The sequence below is a fragment of the Sarcophilus harrisii genome, chromosome 4 (assembly GCF_902635505.1).
Source record: "Sarcophilus harrisii chromosome 4, mSarHar1.11, whole genome shotgun sequence".
Lineage (NCBI taxonomy): Eukaryota > Metazoa > Chordata > Mammalia > Dasyuromorphia > Dasyuridae > Sarcophilus > Sarcophilus harrisii.
In genome coordinates, this window is record NC_045429.1 from 337,548,338 (window position 1) to 337,564,754 (window position 16,417).

Genomic DNA, 16,417 nt, shown 5'->3' on the forward strand with positions numbered 1-16,417 from the left:
CTCCCTCTCCCTCCACTTAGCTCACCGAAGAGTTGAACCTCAAGTGGCAGATGTTACAGGAGATAAACAGCTTCTTCTTTATAGGGGAGGGGACTCCAAAAGTGTGACTGATTACTGCTTTCTGGACTGGGTCCATCTGTGAGGTGAGGTGAGGTGAGAGAGAACAGCAATTATGAGCCCTGCCCTCGCCCTGGGGAGGAGAGGGTTAAGTAGGAAGGCATTGTGGTTAGATATTAGGAAGAATTTCCAAACCACCATGGGTGAGATACCCAGGAATAGGGAGAAACAAAGACAACAGGGGCATCCACTTTCCTGGAAAGCCCTGGGAGGACTCTTGTCTAAGTTAGTCTGAGATGGGGTTGAGGAGGAAGTCAACTTGCACGGAAATGAGAGAAAGACCAGGGGGGTCCTTCAGAAGTCTGTGATTTAGGGCAACAAATTGTCCTGATGGCAGCATTGATCTTCTCTGCTACCTTTTCCACATCTGTTTCACAGACACATGCACAAAAGAACCAATAAGTATTGGGAAATAGAATATATGTATAAAGAAGCAGAAAGAAGGTAAAGAAAGACAGTAGGGGGGCTACTCTCCCTCTCCTCCCAAAGAGGAAGTCTCCTCTTTGCTGTCTGAGCTGTTTCAACCCTAATTTAGCCTTTGTATCCTGCCTGTCACGGAATGAGTAATTATCTTTTCAGTTTTGCCGTTTTGAATGGGACTGAAAGTGCAAGCTCCTCTAATAATAATATCTTTAGAGGGCAAGAAGGGTGAAGATGAAAGCAGCCAGAGACACCAGGAAGAAGCAGGCAACGTGTGATGGAAAGTGCTGGCTTTGGAGTCAGGAAAACCTAGGTCCAGATCCTACCTGAGACCCCTAGGCAAGTCACTCACACCTCAGCTTCCTCATTTCATAAAATGAAGGTACTGGACTAGATGGCCCTAAAGCCTTTTCTTAGCTCCAAGTCTCTCATTTTCATACACAAGCAGAGAATTTCATACACAAGATGAGAATTTCTCTCTCATTCTCCACCCTCCACACTCCCTTGGCTTCTCTTCCCCCAGAGCTGCTGGTGAGGATCCAAGTTCTTCACCACTTTAAGCTGTCCCCTAGGTGGAAAGGGACTCTTGTGTCTTCATTACACTGGTTAGCTTTGCAGAAACAGGGAAATCTCATCTGACCCGGGGACTAGATCTGAACAGGGAAGTTAAGTCTCAAGGAGGACTGAGCACACGTATGTATGGGGTTCAGGAAACGGGGAAGGAAAAGACAACCGATTTCCCCTTATCTGGAACAGAAAGGGAAGCCCAGTACTCAGGCCCCTTCAGCTGGCCCCCTCCTCCCATGGCCTGGACCCTGCTCTCCCTCTCCCCATCATGCCACCACCCTCTCCACACATACCGTGCTGAAGTTGGGGAAAAGGTTGAGTGGGGCTGCACCATTGAAGTGGAAAGTCAGGAAGTGCTTGATGTCCAGTGGGGGCTGCAGGGGCCGAGCAGGCAGGGGCAGCGAGGCCAGCAGAGGGTTGGGGGAGCTGGAGGCTGGGCCTGGTGAGGGAGGAAGAAGGGGTAAAACAGGGAATCCAAAGCTGACCGGGAAAGCTCTGGAGCTCTGCCGACTTCCACGGGCCAGGAGACAGGGGGCTTCAGCCGCATTCTCTGCCCCCTCCTAAGAATGAGTTATTCACACAGCCAGAGGCAAGATATTTATTTGAGGGGGAAAGAGGGATCAAGAAATGCCATTTTTATGAGACAGAGTCTTCATACACTCTTTATCCCAGTTGGAAAAACGGAGGCTAGACCCACCCAAGCAAATTAACTCACTAAAGTACTATTAGAAGTCAGGGGAAAAATAGTATAAATCCCAGGACTGAGCTCTCCCACCCCCAAATGCTCATTTCCCTTTCTATTTATAAAGGGTAAATCACTGTAAAGAGAAACAATTCTAAAACACTTAAGAATGCTCATTAATCCATTGACCAACCATGATTCCAGGGAACTGTTTCATAGGTTCATTGCTATGTGCCTCTGGTCAGAGAAGTAATGGATCCAAGATGCAGAATGCATTTTCAGACATGGCCAATGTGGGGATATGTTTTGCTTGACTGAATATTTCTCACAAAGCTTTTGTTTTTCTTTTGTTTTATTTGAAAAGAGGAGTGGGAAGCAGAAAAAGAAAGGTTAATTTAAAAAAAAATTTTTTTAAGTGAATCAAATCGGGGCAGCTAGGTGGCACAGTGGATAGAGCACCGTCCTGAAGTCAGGGGCACCGAGTTCAAATTTGGTCTCAGACACTTAACACTTCCTGGCTGTGTAATCCTGGGCAAGTCACTCAATTGCTCAGTAAAAAGAAAAGAAAAAAAAGTGAATTAAATCACCTTCTGTTTATCATAAGAAGCACATACTCAATTTATCCATCTTTCACTTGCTGGCACCTTTTCGAAGGTGAGAAAGGAGAGGCAGGGTCACTCTACTTCCCCCCACAACACTCCACTGCCACCTAACCCAGCAGTGAGAAGGTGATATCCACAATAGACTCAGGGAGATGGGATAGGGAATGAAGGGTATCAAGTTAGGGTTGAGTTAAATCAGTGGCAGTATATCTTTTAAAGGATGGTGTGTGTGTATGTGTGTGTGTATGTGTGTGTGTGTGTGTGTAAAAGGCATTACACCCATCCTTTAATCAGAGAGTATTTTTCTCCCTATTCCAGGGGATCATCTTAAAAGGATCTTCCAAAGAATTGAATCACTCCCTTCTCGGGCTTTCTTCACTCTCCTATTCCAGTATTCTTCAATTTAGTAATTTAAATTCAATCTCCCTTTCTTCTTATAGTCTAACCAACACAATTCCATAAAAATTAGATATATATTATATGATAGTTCCTGAAGACACAAAGACAAAAAGAAAGTCTTCACAGAATGTGCATCCTCCCCTTCATCTCATTCTCTGACAAGGACATTTCTTCTTCCTTTCCTTCATGGGATGAAGCTACTATTTACCCCCCTCTGCCTGAGAGCTTTTCAGACCTCTTCCAGGTTCCTAACAGAGGCTTCAGCAAATAGCTCTCAGCTCCCCATCTTTAGTTTGAAAAATCCCAACTCCTTTGGGCTCTTTAGCAATCTCCTCCCAAGCAGATTCTTTAAACCTGTTTACAACAGCCAAATAGTGGACAAAAGGTTCACCAGCTGGGTTGTAAGTCTTCCCTCCTTTACAAGAGGGCCTAGGGGAAACTCCAAGCCTCCTCTGCCCACAACAACTACCCAGAGGAATGGATCATTTTCTTGTAAGTAGGGAAATAGGCCTGCCCCATTTCCAAGCCCATGATGGAAGGAAGTCTTTGAAGCAAAATGATTTAAGCATCAGGGCCTTTCACTCACACAGAGAGGTAAAACACACAAAGAAGGTGGCTAGAGGAAGGATGGACAGAGGAAGATGGGAGATCCTATTCCTGGGGCCCTGAAGAGTACAGGGGAAGGATATGGAAGGAGCCTGGAGGGATATCTTCAGCTGTGGAGATTTCCCCTTAACCACAGAAACCTGTCTCTTTGGATTGATGGGGGGGACTAGTCCCCCCAGAAGATCATCTCTGAAAAAGAATCTTGGGGCAATGAGAAGGGGCTCTTGGAGGCAGCAGGTCTAGCATCCCCAGATGAGAGACAGAGCCTTATGAGAGAGAGGAGATAGCCCATCTAGCTCCGTCCAACACTTCCCCCCTCACACACACACACAACAGAGATTGCAGGACGGGAGTCAGGAGTTAGGATGATTCTATTTTATTGTGTTCTAAGGTGCTGGACTCCATGGAAGGTTAAAGATGGGGAAGATTGTTATTCGCTCCCATACCCACTCAGCCACCCACCCCATCTCTTAGCCCGCAGGAGGAAGCAGGGGAGAATCATGATACTCACTGACATGACAGTTTACAACCTGTCTGGCTTCCTCACCAACTACTACCCCATCAGATGGGGTTTGAGATAGTCTGCTCCAGTGGTCTTTCTCTTTTTGGAGGGGGATGGAGGAAACAGCAGCAGTAGCCACGGTGAGGGGGTATTCAAGCAATCCATGGAGAGGATGTTCCTACATCCCATCACCTGCTCTATAGGAATGGATATGTGTGTGAAGGAGAATTGGAATGGGGAAGGAGTGTAAGAAAAGGAAATAAAATATACATATATATATATATCATATTTACTTGGGTGAGATTGAATTAAAAGCAGGAACTGTGATTTTGCACTCTCTTTGGTCTCAAGGGGCTGTAGGGGAGATAAGAAGGGAGCTTGGATGAAAACCAAACTTTAATATAAGAGGAGGAAGAAAATAGATAGGAATTTATTCTACTTGGAACTTTCTTAGGTCCTATCATAGCAAAAACCAAAACAGAAACCAAAATCATCTTTGCAAGCATTGTCTCTAATTCTATAAAAGATAAGAGATTTATTAAATATATCTGTGTATATATTTATATGTCTATGTACACCTTTCTGTACACAGATGCCTTTGGACATCTTGGCTTGCAGGGTGGAAGGGGTGGTGAAGATAGGGGCCCCCACTTCCGACTAACACTGAAGGTATTGTGCTATAATAAGGACAAACAAACTATCAGAGCTGGGAGTGACCTTAGAAATCACCTAATCCAACTCCCTCATTTTAGAGAAAGGAAGATTCAGAGAGAGGCTGTGTCTTGTGCAAAGTATTGTTAAAGACAGAGATAGAACTCCAATTCAGGTCTCCCCATTCCCAATCCCACGTTCCTTCCTCTTGCCATGATGTCCTGAGCTCCTTGGATCCCAGAAGGTGACAAAAGCAGGGCCCAGAGCTAGACAGACAGGATCATCTTCTCTCCCATACCCTGGCAGAATCCCAAAGTTCTTTTCCCACTTCCAATTGTTAATGTTTACAACATCCATGAAAATTTTTTATCAGGGGATCGGGAGACAAAAATGCCCAAGTGTTTAACACAAAGCTTTGGAAAGGACTCGAACCCAATGAATGAGTTTAGTCCCTTCCCATCCTCCCTAACTTTCCACCTCCCAGCTCCTTATTCAGGCTGAACCCAAACTGCGGAGCCTCTCCCCAGCCCTCCCCACTCTACATCCTGGGCAAGAACCAATTAGTATCAGGGCACACAAGGTGACAAAAAACAACAGGAAGGAACATGGGACAAAGGTATCCATCCAAGCCAGGGAGAGGGGTTAAACTCCCTTCTAGGAATCCAAAGTTACACAAGAGAAACCCCAAATAAGAGATGGAAAGGGGACCTCCTCATTTGATCTGTGTGCCAAAAAATTCTACCCCACCCCCTCCACTCTCAAACAATTCAATGGCCAAGGCAAAGTCGAACTCGTGGAGTGGGGGGCCATCCACTGCGATCTTCACCACATGGCTCCCCTGGACATCGCCCCCGTCTCCCTTTCCCTGGTCCCACCACCGCAGTTCCCGGCTCCTGGCCACCTTGTCGAGAAGGCTGGCACCAGCGGGTAGGACCAAGACCAACGAAGCCAGGATGGCAAAATCAGGAAAGAGCTCATGCAGCTCTGAGTGGGCACAGACTAGCTTGCAGCAGAGGTCTCGAGGGCCCAGAGGGCCCAGACTGAAGACAATGCGTTTAAAGAGCGGGAAGTCACTCAGTGCCCGCTCGCCAACCACGACAGGGGCATAGGCCTGGAGCAGTAACCGAAGAGCGCCTTCCCCATGCGCTCCCAGCTCTTCTAGAGACTGTGGGTAGCGGCGAGAGTCAAAGATGGAAGCAAACGCAGCCACAATGTCCAGAGAGGGCCCTGGGAAGGAGTCCCACAGCCCCCGCCTCAGAGAGTCCAGGAAGGCCCCCCGGAGATCCTCAAAGCTCTGGATGGTTGCTGGGGAGCAGTCTGTCAGTTCCACCCCCTGATAGCAGTAGTGGCCACTGCTCCCATCACCAGCTGGGCCGGGGTTGTCCAGCGCCTGCAGGAAGCTTTGAAAGTGGGGTCCGTCTGAGCCTCTCTGGGCCTGCAGGGAGGCGGCAGTGGTGATGACCAAGGGTGGGAGCAGGGCCAAGTCGGGCTCCTCGGGCTGAAGGAGGAGACTGAGCTTCTGCAGAGTGGGCAGAGTGTCCAGGAGCAGGTAGGTGAAGGCAATGAAGGTGAACCTCCGGAGGGCAAGGGCCAGCGCCTGTGTGAGTGGGGAAGGGGGGGAAGTGGCCTCCAGCTTGGGCACCAGGTGGGACCAAGAGGCAGCCACAGCTTCAACAGCCGGCAAGATGGATGCCCAGGGCACCCGCTGGGGCCCCGTCAGATTGATGGCTGCAAGGTCCAGTGCCGCCCGAAGCTCTGGGATCCCGTGGGCCCCAGAGCTGCCATAGAGTCGAAACAGAGCATCCAGGACACTCTCATACTCGCTGACGTAGCTAGGGGCTTCTGGGTGGCCCCGGCTGGGAAGACAGTGGAGCTCAGCCAGCAGTGGGCAGGTGACCCGGAGGTGTAGACCCAGGTCCCCTAGACGCTCACTTGGCAGTCCTGAGCCAAGCCAGGCCAGCTTGGGTGCGGGAACACCAAAGGACTTGAGAAGGTCCAGAAGCTGGCCGGGAGTGGTCTCCCCTCCCCCTAGCTCCACACTTCCCAGGAAGGTGCTGGCAGGCTGGCCGTCACAGGGGGACACCAGGGTGGCAAACAGGGCCAGACTATGAGGCTCTGGACCATCCCCAACCTCGTCCAGCACCAGTCCCACAAAGGGGGACGCCTTCAGCCGCTGGTAGTCTTCAGAGTGCAGAGCCCTGGCAATGGCTGCCTGGGAAGAGTTAGAGAGAGAGAGAGAAAGGGAAGGCTTTAAGCATATCCCAGGAAAAGCCTCCACTCAGCTACCCAGAAACAGGGGCAAGAAGCCTTCGTTGGGTGGGAGGAAGGGCTGCCCTGATAGCCCCGAGGCACTGGGAAGAACAAGGCCACAGTGGGTGTCCTGGCTAGTGGAAGGCCTGGTCTGCCTATTCCAGAAGGAGGAACAGCCCTGAGCAGGGGCAGGGAGAGTTGAACACGCCCTCTGGAATGACTTTATGGAGAGCAAACTCTGCAGTAACTGTGGAGATACCCCAAGCCTGTGTTTAGTGTCTCTTTAGTCAGCAGCTCTTCTAAAATCAATTATCAAATGAGATAACATTTGCCAAACACCAGGACACAGGAGGCTCTTAATCATAGTGCATTTCCTTTCCATCCCTTCCTTTGACTGAAAGATCCTCAGGGGTGAGCATCAGGCCCTTCTTATTAGACTGAGCTCTCCTCAAGGCCAGTGTCCTCTTATCAAATTGTGCCTCAGGACACAAGTCAATTCTGGGATACTTTTCTTTCCTGATGATTTCCACATCAATGGCAGGAGCCCCAGAGATCCAATTTCTCTCCATTCTTCTCCCAAAATTAGGACTAAGGAAGATCAAAGAGGCAACCCCTTAGGGGGCAACACATTGGGCTGGGGGAGGCAAGGATGTGATGAAGACCATACTTTAATAATTTTTCTTATAAAAAGATATTTTAGTGCCAGAAGACCTGATCCTCTATGGTCCCTAGGGCCATTTTGAGAGAAATCAAAGCACATATTAAGTTAAGGCTCCTAGCCTCCAATGGACAGGGGGATAGCAGTTCATAAGGTATTAGAGGGAGAGGAGGAGACAAGGACAGCAGAGTCACTTTTCCAGCCATTGCAATTAAAGGAGCTTTGGACTGGGAGTCAGATCTAGCTTTCCATCTTGGTTTTGCCTGTGAGATTTTGGGAAAGTCCTTGCAAATTTCAGTTTGTTCTTCTATTAAGTGGGAATGGGTGACTTTAGGGTCCCTTTCCATTCTAAATTCATGATCTTACGATTCAGGCAACTTCTGGGAACTCTGTCCTCCATGTACCTCCTAAAAGGGATTCCCCCAGGGGACAAAATAATATGTGTCATGCCCTGTTTACCCTTTCCTCCAGAGAAGCCCAAGCTGCTCTGCCCAGTGACCTGACACCCAAGAAGTGTGTGAAAAACATTTTCCTTCCTTCTCCCCCCACCCCAGAATACCAACCACCCACCTGCATGTCCTTCACACTGCCCAGGGTGTAGTAATCACCATGCTCAGTGCCCAAGAGGGCCTGGCAGAGGTTGAATCTCTGTAGCTCCAGCAGAGCAGGGCAGCGGTCATCTGGCACATCTTCCTTAGCCATGCAATATACGGTGGTCAACACTGCCACCTTGGCAGGGTTCACTTCCATCTTGATGGGCGCCATGGAGGTGGTGTTGGCCATACCTACTGAATTCATGGGCAGATTTTGGTGATACCCATAGCTTCCTCTTCCCCCTGCCCGAGCTTCAAATGCCAGCTGCTCCCGATTGACAGCTAGGGCCTGGCAGTGAGCCCCAGAAGTCACATGGCGCAACAAAGCGTGACGCTGAAAATTGTCGGTGCCCACCGTGAAGGCGTTCTCGGCCTTCCCATGTTTGTTCCGGACAAGGGCTTGCCTACATTCCAAGCAAAACATCAACTTTCGCTCATAGTCAAACTCCAGCCAAGTGAACTCTTCCTTCCAATGCTCGTTGAAATAGCGCTTGCATTTTTTGTTCGAGTTGGAAGTCTCTCCAGCCGGCTTCTTTCCTGGGGGGACCATCCCCGCCTGATGGATGTGCAACCTTACAAACCCTTTCCCCCTGGTCTCCCCCCTCCCCAGACTTCTCCTGAGATAAACACTCCTCCCAGGGCTGAGGGGAGCCAGGGGAGAATGAGGAGGGGGACAGACCAACAGGTTAATGGAGACTGTCCATATAACTTAGCCGAGAAAGTTTATTCCCATTCCAACGCCAGGGACTGGGGATGAAAGAGACAAGGGGAGATAAATTAGGGATGTGTTACCAAAAGTAAGAGGACATTTTAGGCATTTGGGGATTGGTGACTCCAGAGCAGGAAAGACTTTACCATTTTGGTTCATTACTGCCTCCTTCATGCTCCCCTACCTTATATAACATAAAACTTACAGCTACAGGTCAAAAAGGGCCCAGAAAGGGGAAAATGGGGGAATGAAGAACAAGTAATTGTGGAAAGATCCAGGAATTGCTGTCCAATCAGGAGGTGAATATAATGAAAACTAGACTTCCCCCTCTATGTGCAACATATACATACATACACACATACATCCATACACAAAGTCTCATCCTTCCTTAACAATAAGCTCGTAAGGCATCCAGTGAAGTACATTTCTAGAAAATGAGAAAAAAGTCTCAGAAAGTTTTGAAAGTGCCATAGATACAAAATAGAAAGGGAATTCAGAAACTATTCCAACTCTCCTCCCTCATTTTAGGGAAGAGGTATACTGACATTCAGGGCCAAGCACAAATTGTCTGTGATGACATATTAGAGGCAAGATGTGAATTCTGCTCCTCTGACCTCAAAAACAGTGGTACAAGTCAAGTATCTTACTTAAGATCACAGGCTCTGAAGCCAGAAGGGAATTTTAGAAATCATTCTGTCCAATCTTTTCATTTGACAGATGAGGAAGGTGAATTCTAGAGAGAACAAGTGATTCATCCAAAATCTCACAAGCAGCAGAGAACATCTAGGATACTAAACCTGGATTTAAGAAAACCCGAGTTTATATCCTGCCCCAGACACTTATTAGCTGACTGAATCTCAGCAAGTTAGTCAACAATCACTTTCACATAGTGGTAGGTTTCCTCATCTGTAAAATGGGGATGATAATGAAAACTACTTCAAAAGGCTGTTTTGAGTAGCAAATGAAATAATACATACTTTGCAAACCTTAAATCTTTATAAAAGAAAAAGAAAGAAAGGGAGGAAGGGAGGAAGGCAAGGAGGGAGAAAGAAAAGAGAGAGAGAGAAAAAGGAGGGGGGGGGGGGAGGGGGGGACAGAGAGAGAGAGAGAGAGAGAGACAGAGAGAGAGAGAGAGAGAGAGAGAGAGAAAGAGGAAGGGAGGGAGGAAGGGAGGGAGGGAGGAAGGGAAAGAGGGAGGATGCTAACTGCCTCCCTTTTTATGCTGATACCTTTGTTTTGGGAGGGCTGAATGGTCCTTTGCCTAGTAGAAATAGTCTTGTAGCCCCTATTTCCAGTTCACAATTGATAGTTACATAGAGGCCAAGGGAACAGAGGAAAAGGGGAGCAGCTGGTCTGAAAGACTATTTTAGTGGGGCCTATAGGGGAACCCAGGGATGAGCTCTAGGAAAAGCAGAGCTGCTTGGGGGAGTGTGGAGGGAGGAAGCATCCCTTCATTCTCAGTAAGGGCAATTAGCTCCTTAAAAGCAGCAGCTAATTTTTAATTTCTACCAAGAGAATATTGATCTGGGCTCTTGAATTCCCTGTTCATGCAGCAGCGCAGTGACCCTGAAAGCGCCCGGGGGTCTAGACAAGGGTTGTTGCCTCTCACAACATAAAACTAAACATTCCGCAAACCTGGCACTTAAATATGGGTGGAAATGCCCAAATCCGATCTAGGAGGTGCCCCAAACTCCGCTGTCACTCCCGGGGGTGCAGAGAAAGGGGCTGAGGTAGATTTGAAAACTTCCTTTGGGTGGGGGCGGGCAAGCAGCAGCCCTCAAATTAGCCACTCAGAGAAGCAGATCGTACCCCACAATGCACAAACACACAGACACACACGCGCGCACCCAGACATACACAAGGTAGTGAGTGTGTGGTTCCTCCTGCCTCCCGGGAGCTCCATCCCCCAGCCTGAGGACAGGTGCTGAGACATCGGGCTGGGACGCGCGGCCCGGACCACTGGGCACCCCGCCCTGCCTCCTCTCCCCAGGTGTCCCGCTACCCCTCACCCCCTCACAAACTCACTGAGCCATGGGAGCCGCCATCTTGAGCGGTGGACACTCTGTCCGCAGCCTCCTTCGGCTCCGAGGAACTACAGCAGCCACTAGCGGTAACCGGGGCGAAGAGGCCGCCCGTAGCTGGAGCCGGAGCCGGAGCCCAAGTGGGGGCGGCTGGGAGGACAGAGGAGGAGCAAGCAGCGCCAGGACTCCGGGGCCACACCTGCCGCACCTGTCTCACCTAGCAGCGGAAGGAAGGGCGCGCACACCTGAGCGTCGGGCCCCGCCCCCCCACCCCCAGCTTCTACTGGCCACCCGGGCCGCTCCGGCTCCCCCGCGAGCCCCGAAGGGCTAATGAACTTCCTCTCCGAGAACCCCCGTCCTCAGGCGACAAGAATCCACCGTTCCACAGCCCATGAGCTGCCGCAGACAGGGTGGATGCTGAAGGTCAGACAGAGCTGCAAGAATTGCTGTAGCCGTGGGGGACAGTGGGAATGGCGCAGCCACGAGCGCCTCGGCTTCGGAGGCTGGAGTTCTCCGTTCGAATCCCAGTTCCGTTATTCGGGCTACCTACGATCTTGGGGCTTCCCTAACGCTCAGTTTGTTCCTCTGTTAAATGAAAGGGTGAGACTAGATTATCTGTAAGAACTCTTCCAACTCTAAGCGCGGGATCATCTAGTCCTGCCCTCTCATTTTACAGAGAAAGAAACGGTGACCCCGACGGGCGGTGGTGGTCAGTGACTTATCCACGATAGGCGCGCGGCACAGAGCTTGGATTCGAAATCAGTTCCTCTGATTCCAAATCCAAAAATTTCTCTGAAAAAAATTTTTTTTTAATGTCTAAGTTTTGCTTTTACATTTCCTTCATTTTTGAATATATAGGTTCCTACGTACATTCCGTGCCCAGAGTACCTACCTTTGTAACAAAATATAAAAAAGAAAGAGGATGAAACAATTCAGCAAAACCAAGGGACACAACTGAGTCAGACGTAGCGATCACTTGCTCCTATCCGCTGGGGAAATGCAGATTTTGGGGCGCCGGTAAAGGTGGAGTAGGGACAAAAACAATTTCCTGGGTACAGGCAAGGGGAAAGAAGTAGATTCTGAACATGAAGGGGAGGGCCCTTTCATAAATGCCCTGGCGTTTCTCCTCCCCACTATCTGAATGGAGGTTCAAGTTGGCATCCCATTTCTGATGTGACAGGTGTGGTGGAAACAAGGAGCCCAATTTGGGTTCTTATCTCAGTGTTGCTACTAACTTAACTTGTTGTGTGACTGGTTCTCTCTGGACTTCACTTTCTGTTCCTGACAAATGAGGAAACCGTCCAGATAAGGGGTTCTTAAATACTAGTTTTGTTTAGTTGTGAGGTTTTCTTGATCAAGCTACTGGAGAGGTTTGCCATTTCCTTTTCCTCATTTTACAGATGAGGAAACTGAGGCAAAAAGGATTAAGTGACTTGTCATAGTCACACAGCTATTAAATGTCTAAAGCTAGATTGGAACTCAGGAAGATGAGTTTTTTGATTCCAGGTCCAACACTCTTATCCACTTGGCCAATAGCTGCCCTTCTTAAAGCTAACTCTGATGTAAATTTAAAAATTAATTTTCCTGGGATTTCTGCTCTCTATGTAAATGCACTTTAAACACAAATAATTAAAGGCAGATATAATTTTACTTTGAATGTTAAAAAATCATCCTATTATCTTTATTATTGTTGTCTTATGGGTTTAAAAAAAGCTCTATGTCAATATATCAGTGGGACAGTCTGATTTCTGAACTCATTTCTTGATGGGGGGAAAATGACATCTTTGGTTTCATTAACCTATAACTAAAATTTAGCATTCCTTCTTTTATTTAAAAACATCGGCTTCACTTGACTTATAGTGGGCACCATGACAAAAACAAACAAACAAACGACAGGAAAAAAAAAAAAAAAAAAAAAAAAAAACCAGTTCCGAATCCCTGGGCTCCGTGGTTTCTCGTTAGGTTCCTGACATTTCTATGAGATCTCTCACCTGACAAGCCTGGAACACTCTGCTTATTCGGTCAGAAGACAAGATCAAAGTGGAAAGGGATGGGAGGGAGATGGGCCCCTAGCAGCACCCTCCTCACTTGGCCACTGTCTCCCCACTTATCTCTCAGGCCGGGCCCTCCACCCCCGGGCCAGGACGGAGCCCAGAGGGCCCGGGTAGGAGGGGACATCCCTGAAGCTGGCACTGAGCCCCACGAGTGCAGCCACAGGGCCAGCAGCCGCCTCCACCGAGCAGAGGCGGGCGGCCGCCCGGCTGCTCCCCCAGGCACTGCGCTCATTTCCAGGCCACGTTCACTGTGCAACGCTTTCTGCTTCTGACATGCACGTGGAAGGGCCCGGCCCCGGGGGCCTCCACTCAACTAGAAAAGGCCACTGCACAGGGAGACACACGTGCCCGAGCGCCAGGGGCGGCGCTGACAAGGCCGCGTGGAGGACGAGGCTCTCTGGCACTGCCGCAGCCCCACTGCGCCCCAGCTCCCACCTCTTTCCCGCGTCCGCAGCGCGCTCCGGGGCCGCACCGGGAGATGGGACGGTGTGCACAAAACCGTGCCGCTGAGTGCGGCCCCCGGGGGGTGACCTGGGGTCCCCGGGCCAGTCAGGGCTCTCTTCAGCATCCCTGGGGCCGGGCCGCCGCCCCCGCCCCTCCTCCGCCTGGCCTTCGCCTCCCTGGAGAAATGGGAGGGAAAGGCAAGCTTCCTTGGCCGGGCTTTCCCAGCCGGCAACAGCACCTGGCAGGTGAGCCCGGGCCGCGGGGAGCGCTGCCGGAACAAAGAGCCGGACATGGCCCGGGCCTAGTGTGTGCACCTGCCTCGAGCGTTCCGAACGCTGGGAGAGAGCTTGTGCCGGCCCGGGCCAGGTGTCTCCGCGGCCCGAGGGGAGAACGCCGGGTGAGACTGGGAGGAGGAAAGCTGTTCCATTATCCAGGCAGAACATAAAAGGATGTCTCAAAAGGAACTGCAGAGGAGGCACGGAGCCGGGAGGGCGGGCCGGCGTCACCCGTGACGGCCTCGGCGGGGGTTCGGGGGGAGCCCGGAGAAACAGCCTCATCCTTCGTTCACATGCAGAGAACAAAGACCCCCGGACACAAACATGTTCAGTTCTCCCATCCAACAAACATTTATTGAGCACAAACTACGGGCCAGGGATTGGGGAAGCTAAGACAAAAAATGAAATTAATCTCTGCCCTCTCGGAGCTTACATTCTGTAGGGGGGGACATGCACAGAAATATATTTTATGAATACAAAATTCTTACACACCTACACATTGCCCACAGATAATCAGAGAGAAAGACACCGAGGCCCAAATATGCACAGGACCCACAGTGACATAAATAGATCCGCACACGCAGATGAACACAGAGCTCGTGCACAGCAAGAAATGCATACACACCAATAGACTCAGATAAAGCCCCACAAGCTGCGCATAGTAAGTAACTATTTTACACCTGTAGAAACCATGAACAGACTGTAAAGATGAATGCAGGGTTAAAGAGAGAGCTAAAGAATGGGATGATTGAGAAGTCTGGGTCAGGACTCCCAGGAGTCCCTCTCCCAATTTTCATAAGCAAATTCCTAATCACAGGGATAGCATGCTCGTAAAGTGGCTAAAGAGAAAGTAGGAGTTGTGACATTCTCTAAGGAAAAAGTGATGGTTTTTCCATCCATAAAGAAAGAGAAAACAATCACTTGTTGGGGTTGGAGGGAGACTAAAGAAGGAACTGTTTCTGGTTCTTTTAAGGGACTCAAAGAAAACCTAAAGGAAATGGGGAGATTATGGATAGAGTCTTCTTCCAGAAAAGATAGGTAACACCCCCTCACACACACACACACACCTTACTTCTTTAGTCCAAATCTTTCACCTAAGAATCTTTTCTTTTTCTCTTTGGTTCATTATCCCCACCCCCCAACAAAATAAAGATATGTTCTAGAAAACCCCAAGCTGTCCCCACATTTCCAAGAGACTCAAAAAACCCCTTTGGGGTACTTGGATGATGTTGGTGTTGATTTGGTACAAGAAAATCTTGACACATCTGCCAGCTGGTAACACATCTGGGCTCATGCCCCACTCCTTTCTACTCATCCTCCAAAGACTCAAATCATTTAAACATCTATGGACTGTACCTCCTACTATCAGATCTATGCTGTTTCCCACCTCATATCCCCCAAATCCATGTTCCAAACCTGAGGGTCTTTCCTCCATTCCCCTTTCATCCTCACTCCAACCTAAGAATCAATTTAACTGAGCACAAACTGATTGATAATTGGGAATCCTGACAGATGAGGGGAACAAATCAAAGTAGAGGCAAATTGGTCATCTCCCCTGCCCTATCCCCGACTAAAGAAAAGTAGTCTTGGAGTACTTACCCAAGAGCATTGTGAGTCCCTGGAGAGCTTTTCTCAAATGGAGAGCAAATGAAGCCCTGGCTGAGAAAGGGAGGCAGGGAGGAGTGAGGAAGGGAGGGAGGAAAAGGAGGGGGAGCCTGTGAGAGAGGGGGAGACCAGGAAGAGAGAAAGAGAAAGAGGGAAAGTAAGGGGAGAGGGAGAGAGGGAAGGAGAGAAAGAGAAAGAGAGAAAGAGAAGAACAGAAGAGAACAGAAAAGAGAAAAGGAGAGGAGGAGGAGGAGCCTGTGAGAGAAGGGGAGACCAGGAAGAGGGAGGGAGGGAGAGAGAAAGAGGGAAAGTAAGAGAAAGAGGGAGGGAGGGAGGGAGGAAGGGAGAGAGAGAGAGAGAGAGAGAGAGAGAGAGAGAGAGAGAGAGAGGAGAGAAGGAAAGAGGGGGAGCCTGTGAGAGAGAGGAAGACCAGGAAGAGGGAGAGAGAGAGAAGGAAAGCAAGGGGGGGAGAGAGAGACAAAGACAGAGAGAGAGGGGAAGAGGGAGGGAGGGAGGGGGAGCAAGCAGAGGCGAACACAGACATTGTGCCAAAGCTTCCTGGGCTTCAGCAAATAGCACTCTCTCACTCACTAACTACTAACTACAAGGTGAAGGTTCCTCTTCACCCAAAGGATGGAGCTCTCCTGTTCCGAAATACAGCACTCTTTTCCAATGACAAAGTCATAAAACATACATTAAGTCCTTGCTCCCATCTTGGGATGGGGAGGTGGGGAGTCAGAGGAGAGCCTAAGAGGTTTTTGTCATAGATACTGGATCAGGAAGGTCTTGCAGTGAAGGGACATCCCATGTCCCCTCTGCCCCCAAGATAGGAGAGTCAGTTCTTTCTGCAGCCCCATCTTAGGATCCACTGCTACAGATGCAACTTATTTGTTCTTGAACACTTACCTTCGTCAATGTTATCAAGGTGTCTGTGCATATATTTTGAAAATAAAGCACTTACAAAAACACTCTTACCTTCCCGGACTCTCTTTCTGCCTCCCCCCCACATTTTCCCCTTCTCTCAGGAAGGGAGCAGGAATTTGGAGAGAGGCAGCAGCTTGCTAAGCATACTCAGCACTGGCCTTGAGCTCCAGAGGGGATCACTGCATCTTGTACTTAAGAACCGTGGCCCTGCTTTCTGTGGTAGATGGTGACTGGGGGAGGGAGGAGGGGAAGTGACTTCTTAGAATCTTGGCCCCTCCACCAATTAGTCCTCTTTTCCTCTTCCTGTTTCTTCACTCACCTGGGCACCTGGCAGTGAG

At 49.5% G+C, this 16,417-nt stretch overlaps 2 protein-coding genes across 5 annotated transcripts in view; both read right to left on the minus strand.

Moving 5' to 3' along the window:
* Window positions 1–16,417, minus strand: part of ZNF385C (zinc finger protein 385C) — a 72,885-nt gene that overhangs the window by 5,533 nt on the left and 50,935 nt on the right. For 2 of the 3 annotated variants that reach the window (XM_031966284.1, XM_012548277.3), the window contains exons 3-4: window positions 1,398–1,543; window positions 26–136 (exon numbers count right to left, since the gene is read on the minus strand). In XM_031966284.1, the coding sequence (XP_031822144.1) occupies window positions 26–136; window positions 1,398–1,543 (257 nt within the window). The remainder of the gene's footprint in view (window positions 1–25; window positions 137–1,397; window positions 1,544–16,417) is intronic. The other variant, XM_031966283.1, reaches the window with a different exon arrangement.
* C4H17orf113 (chromosome 4 C17orf113 homolog) lies at window positions 2,332–11,152 on the minus strand. Of its 2 annotated transcripts, XM_031966285.1 has the most exons (3): window positions 10,782–11,152; window positions 8,025–8,794; window positions 2,332–6,758 (listed from the first exon to the last, which is right to left on the minus strand). In XM_031966285.1, exons 2-3 carry the CDS (start codon window positions 8,595–8,597, stop codon window positions 5,259–5,261), a joined length of 2,073 nt encoding a protein of 690 aa, XP_031822145.1. In that variant the 5' UTR covers window positions 8,598–8,794; window positions 10,782–11,152; the 3' UTR covers window positions 2,332–5,258. The 2 variants fall into 2 exon arrangements, with proteins under 2 accessions (XP_031822145.1, XP_031822146.1); XM_031966286.1 differs by lacking the exon at window positions 10,782–11,152 and having other exon boundaries at window positions 8,025–9,757.

Excerpts from the sequence above, each read along its gene's own strand:
- C4H17orf113 (XM_031966285.1), bottom strand. The coding sequence starts at position 8,597 with ATGGTCCCCCCAGGAAAGAAGCCGGCTGGAGAGACTTCCAACTCGAAC. Across the intron at positions 6,759-8,024 it reads GCAGTGTGAAGGACATGCAG|GCAGCCATTGCCAGGGCTCT; the intron begins GTGGGTGGTTGG and ends AACTCTTCCCAG.